This window comes from Engraulis encrasicolus, chromosome 8, assembly GCF_034702125.1.
Source record: "Engraulis encrasicolus isolate BLACKSEA-1 chromosome 8, IST_EnEncr_1.0, whole genome shotgun sequence".
Lineage (NCBI taxonomy): Eukaryota > Metazoa > Chordata > Actinopteri > Clupeiformes > Engraulidae > Engraulis > Engraulis encrasicolus.
In genome coordinates this window covers 15,640,340-15,646,527 of record NC_085864.1, presented here as the reverse complement: position 1 = coordinate 15,646,527, position 6,188 = coordinate 15,640,340, and the positions used below count along the sequence as shown (strand labels likewise).

Genomic DNA, 6,188 nt, shown 5'->3' with positions numbered 1-6,188 from the left:
CTGGCTAGGGGAGGGTCATCCAAAAATGTTTGGCACATTTATTAGAAAAAGCATTTCAAAGTAGCCTTGTTTGTTGTATGTTTCAATGTAACATAGCCTCAGAAACGGCCCTTTCGCTAAGCAGCGTTGGTCAATCAACGTCAAAAATAAGGCAGGATAAGGCTATTTCTTAATTCTCCCTAGGGGAGGGTCATGCATTTTTTGACGGCGTCGCGGGGAGGGTCATCAAAGTTTTGAATCTCGCTAGGGGAGGGTCATGCAAAATTTGACGATCAAAGGTGGTCATCTTCCGACGACCCCGAAAATAAATAACGAACAGTCCCTAAGTAAGTAAATGCTCACTCTGTTCCAATCAAAATCCCAGTTTCTACTCCAATACTTTTCTCCATCTTACTCAAAACCAATAAACAGAGTACCTGTTGTCTTGGCTCTACTAAGAGCCTCTCTGTGTAGAGGATTTGACAGGTTGATTTAACCCATTGATGCTTAAAGCACTTGCAAAAATGCTGCTGAATGCCTAAGCCCTATTTCATAAAAGTTGTTCAGCCTATACAAACCGAAATATCTCAGCCTCTGAAGCACATAAAAACATGCAAGTTGCATTTAAATGCTAAGACCCTCATCTTGCATTATAATGTGTTCATTCAGCTTTAACATACTAAGATTTTTTTTAATGTCTTAAATCTCATGAGCCTGAATGTATCATGCAACTCCAGGCGCCAGGGCCAATGTTGTGCAACGCAACATCCAGCATCAATGGGTTAAATGCTGAGTCCCCCCCCCCCCCATCTTTGGATGCGTGTTGTTTGAAAATGGTGTTGGGTGTGTTATACCGTAGTAGTCTACCACATTCCCTTCACGGTGCTGAATCATGCCCATTTTTGTACGTGACAGACCTTAAGCACCATAAATTCAATTGTAAATGCAATAAAAGACATGTGCATATAAAAGATCAAGGTCCTTTTGCAGATCAATAAAGACTACCATCTTCTATTCAGCAAGGATTGTGAAGAGAGGACAGAGTGTAACTGGGAGTTGAAGGTTGGCACATCTCTGTATGTTTAATTAATCTATTATACATGTATTTTACAGTGTGTATAAATATTATTTTGGGTGCTTACTGTTCACTGATATTCACTGATATTACACTAAAATGTATTTATATATAATGTAAAATGTATTTATTTATTTAAAAAAAACATTCTACCTTACTACTGAATCAGACATCTGGATTTAATACTAACACTTACATAGGCCTACTTCAATATTCAGTATACAATGCTTTTTCAATGAAGTCCCATGTTTGTATGGTGAGAGAAGAATCTTTCCTTGCTGTCACAAAGTACAGCTGCCACAGACATGTCACTGCTGCAGATGTCTTGCTTTGCCACTTGTGTTTTTTGTTTCTTTCATAATAATTTATATATTTTCTAGCTCGCGCTATTTTTATATCAGCCTGGGAGCAGCATTCTGAGAGAAGACGCACGTTGCTGCCCCTGCTGTTGACGATTCTTGTCATATGGTCTCGGTGTATTGTTGCGTGTGGGTTTCAGGTCTTGCAGAAGAGGAAAACAAATCAAATCATGAAGGCTACCCTGCCCTGTCTTCTCCTCCTGTGCTCTGCCTGTCAGCTGGACGCAGGTAAATCTCCTCCCTGAGTCTGAACTCAACATGCCTGCCGCTCTGAGCTCTGCTTTTTAAACAGCATTGGGGGACAGGATGGGGTGTATAGAGGGCGATGAAAGGGCACTCGAGTCAGCTTGTCTACTATCTCATACTGTTCACCAATTTCCTCAACAAGTCATGTTGTATCCTCTGAGGAACAGACACAAGGGGATTTTCTATTTCTGTGGCAAGAGCAAACGTGGTCATCTTGGCATAGACTGTGTGTGTGTGTGTGTGTGCGTGCGTGCGTGCGTGCATGCGTGCGTGCGTGCGTGCGTGTGTGAGTGTGTACGTGCGGATGAACCAAGTCAGATCAGAGTTTATACGTGTGTGCACCTGTGTGTGTGTGAACCACATCAGAGCAGGTCTTCATAAGACAAAGCTAACTAGAAAATGAGATCTCATCTCTGAGGACTTGGTGAAATTGAGTGAGATTGGGAATAGACTGGTTAGAAAAATAGAGGCCTTTAAAAATGTTTAGTTGGACCGTGGTTGCCAAAGAGCTAAGAGAGCAAAATACTTTTTTTTTTCACTTTTTTTTAGCATTCACACCTTTACTTATTTCTCTTTAAAGATTCCTATATACAACCTAATGCATCTAAAAAATGGCCATGTCATTGGCACATAATTGTTTTCTTTTGAGAAAAAGAATAGCGCATTTCATTTTGGAAATAGAAATACATAATAAAAGAAAAGAAAGGGCAAATTACCACACCACCCCAAGATTGACACCTCTGTCTCTGACTGACTGTACTGACTGTGCCTACCTGTGCCCAGGTGTGTCGGTGGTCCTGACTCCCCTGGAACCCAAAGTCCTGCTGGGGGATTCGGTGGCCCTGACCTGCTCAGCGGAGGGCGGCTCGTCTCCAGAGGAGGAAGAGCTGGAGTGGCATCGAGAGGGGGCCCTGGTCAAGCTGGACGACCACAACCGCTACACGCCCAGCAGGCTGTGTGTGCAGAACGTCACCAGGCAGGACCACCTGGTCACCTTCACCTGTCACCTGAAGAGGAACTTCACCATCACCACACACGTCACTGTCAAAGTGCGCTGTGAGTGACCTGTCTATAGGAGCACTTCCTGTGCCAAGAAAATCAGAAAAATATTGTTTGAGGTGATCGTTGAATGGTGAAATTTTGATTGAAAGAAAAAGAACCCCTGGACACGTTCATTTATAGCTTTCTACCAAATCACCTCGATTTTGTCACAATAAAAACAGAATGCCAATCATGTCTTCTTCAGAGAGTCAAAAAGTTCTCGGAGAGGATTGGTTCTTATAGCAGACCGACAGACAGTCTGCCAGTTTGCTAGTCTTGTAGTCGTGGTCTATTCTGGTGATTGTAGTCGAATCAAAGGAAACTTGAATTATAGTAGGCCGAGTTTGATTAGCATGTCCTTACGTGAAGTGATGGGCAAACGCAACAAGAATTGGAGGAAGCGGGAAGTCATGGGCTTTTGGTCAAATATTCTGATTCTGAAAATAGAAGAATCTTGTACACGGTCCCTATCTCATATAAACAAATAAACTAACTACTCCCTCCTTCTACTCTACTCTATCTACTCCTCAGTCCCTCCAGACCTCTCAGGCAGGGAAACACTCTTGGTGGAGGAGGGTGATGATGCGGTGCTGATATGCCCGGTGTGGGCCTACCCACAGGTGTCCGTCACCTGGACCAAGGACGACGGGCCCCCTGCCATGGTGGGCAACGGCTTCACCCTCTACCAGGACAGCTGGGAAGCACGGCTCACCCTCACCCGCGTCCAGAGGGACAAGCACCAGGCCTGCTACACCTGCGTAGCCAACTCCCCAGAGTTTGGGAATAGGAGCAAGACCATCCAGCTGATTATAGAAGGTAAATGAGAGAAGGTCTGAGCCCTGAGGAAGGTCACTTGACCGAAAGCTTGCCCATCAAAAGAAATAAATGATTTAGAAAGAGGTCATAGTGACAGCTTTGAATAACTACACCAGTACACTTCAAAGTGTTTGTGGAAATGTAGGGAATAGTTAGTTACTGTAAGCTGTGAAAGACATGGCCCCTGTTGTAAATTCGCTGTTGGCAGAATGGTCGCAATGTCATCATGTGTTACTAAGGTGTAATATCTTATTAATTGCCATGTGGACAATAAAATTGAAACTTGAACTTGAACTTGAACTTAATGTAGCGGTAGTAAAGACTTTGCAACAACTAGTGCAGCGTTCAACTGAAGGATCAGTGCATTATGAGATTTTAAGGTGATTACTTGGCTTAACTCTGTTTGAAGATTGCTTGACATGTCATACATGAAAGATCTGGAAAGCAGTATAATGTTTAAATGCCATAATGATGATTTAAGATTATAGCACATTAAACAAGCTGGGGCTAGGCATCGCTCAGCTTTGTTAACTGACAGCTTTACTACTTTTTAAAGCAATTACGTATAACTACTGTATGTTTAGGTAGATGGCACAGATTTTCAATAAAAAACGAAGTGTTCAGCACCACAACAGTGCCTTTTATTGGTAACGGTTAGCATAAGTCTGAGGTTATATGCCAGATCAGTCTATTGCACATGCTAACAAGCTGTTGCAGAATCCCGTTTCCGGCAATGGCTGTGTAGCTGACACTATTGTATCACAGGAAATGTCACCTGCTGTGTGTGTTGAATTGGAGACATGGTTCACTGACGTCTAATGGTGTGTGATTCAGGCAAAACGTTATGTGTGAATCGGAAATCTGAATGTAATGTAGGACTTTTATGGTGTATAATCCAATCATATACACAGTGTCAGTAAAAAAAAGATGACTCCATGATGACAGTAAAAATGTTACGATTTGCTATGGTGCACTTTTACGACATGAAAAGGTTCATTGTGACATGTTTTCCTCTTGCACTGTAGATAAGAAAACGCCTTTCCCAGAGGGGCCCGTGATTGCTGGGTGCGTCGTCACACTTTTAACTGCAGCACTGGCATTCGTGTCAAGGTGGGATAAAGTCAAAAAGGTAAGGGAGTGGAACAGAGACAGAAGAAGCGATTGAGAAAGTGTGTGTGTGTGTGTGTGTGTGTGTGTGTGTGTGTGTGTGTGTGTGTGTGTGTGTGTGTGTGTGTGTGTGTGTGTGTGTGTGTGTGTGAGTGTGTGTGTGTGTGAGAGAGAGAGAGAGAGAGAGAGAGAGAGAGAGAGAAAGAGAGAGAGAGCGTGAGAGAGGTGCGGGGGGGCTGACTAAGGTATCAAGGAACATCTATTCTTACATAGAGATCAGTAGCCCTTTAATGCGACTAACAGGTATTTTATTCATCTTGTCATTTCTCCACAGTGTTGCAAATAAACAATGCCAGTGGGAATGTGACAAGAGCTCCAGGATCAGGGCTTCACTTCCAACATGGATAATCTATACTTTTGCTCTTTTATAGTTAACAAATGTATGCCTAATGTATTTTTATGAAACAAATAAATAAAGATGAACAAACCACAATGTTGTTTGGAGGAGGAGAAACTGCAACGGAAAAAAGAAAACATTGTACGGGCTACGAGGATCATTTTGAACCTCAAGAAACCTTCTGAGATGTGCCTTAACAGATACTAAAAGGTTATTCCAGTGCTGTGCTTGGTTACTGTTTTAATCTCTCAAGGTTGCATATTGACCAAGGGTTGAGATCAAACAAGGAACAGGCTTAAAATGACATACTGTACTGTCTGCCATGAAATCTTATGAACAGGGAATAAAACCATTAAGTCCGGTTAAATATTGATGGTTTTTGACAAAGGCACACAATGAATTCAGTCAGTCGACGGACATCTCTTGACACCGAGGTCTCTCTGTCCAGCGAGTGCATAAATGGGTTCACATGCATAATTCAGCACATTATTCCAAATGTGATTAGATAACCTTTTAGGGCCAAGGCAGTTCAGGAAATATATTCCCAAAGCTAGGCAAAAACAGCTCTCATTTTTGTTCGAAAGAAGATACAGACATTTGAGAAACGGAAAGATTGTTATGTGATACAATAAGTGGTGGTCTGAGGAGCCTTTGTTATAACGTAATTGTCTCCAAATTATTTAATCTGTTACTTAAAGGTGCACTGTTTAATATTTTTAGTTATTATATGGTGTGACGTCATCGGTCGAATGCTCCATTCATTTCAACGGGGCTCCCCAACGTTCGCACGTCTGTTATTTTTTCGATAACGGACGGGTTGGTCTATAACAGACCGCTGTCAATGGCAACAAGACTTTTCACTGCTAAAGCGACTTTTCAACAAGACTCTAATCAGCTGCCGTGATAGACAACACCTGTTGTCCTGGCTACCTAGCTGTTGCCTAGCGGTCTCCGCGTCGGGGTCTAAAGATTCTCTCTGTCGTGCTGCTATTCCACGGTAGCGACCTTCTCGCCGAACGTTAACCCTTAGGCTACTTAATTTCCAGACCTAACGCTGTCCATTCATAAATGTTACCCTTTTTAACAAATACTTACCACCACCAAGTATTCATTATGACTGGGAAAATTGCATTTTACATAGGCTACATGAAAAGGGGGATCTTCTCCA

General features: G+C 42.5%; 1 protein-coding gene across 1 annotated transcript; it reads left to right on the top strand.

The window, feature by feature from the left end:
• Positions 1-1,559: 1,559 nt before the first annotated feature.
• Positions 1,560-5,107, top strand: LOC134454206 (transmembrane and immunoglobulin domain-containing protein 1-like). The gene is made up of 5 exons (XM_063205049.1): positions 1,560-1,641; positions 2,443-2,715; positions 3,232-3,516; positions 4,542-4,645; positions 4,958-5,107. Exons 1-5 carry the CDS (start codon positions 1,584-1,586, stop codon positions 4,967-4,969), a joined length of 732 nt encoding a protein of 243 aa, XP_063061119.1. The 5' UTR covers positions 1,560-1,583; the 3' UTR covers positions 4,970-5,107.
• Positions 5,108-6,188: the final 1,081 nt, after the last annotated feature.

Coding starts and splice junctions, on each gene's coding strand:
- LOC134454206 (XM_063205049.1), top strand. CDS start 1,584: ATGAAGGCTACCCTGCCCTGTCTTCTCCTCCTGTGCTCTGCCTGTCAG. Junction 2,716..3,231: donor CGTCACTGTCAAAGTGCGCT/GTGAGTGACCTG, acceptor TCTACTCCTCAG/TCCCTCCAGACCTCTCAGGC. Junction 3,517..4,541: donor CATCCAGCTGATTATAGAAG/GTAAATGAGAGA, acceptor CTTGCACTGTAG/ATAAGAAAACGCCTTTCCCA.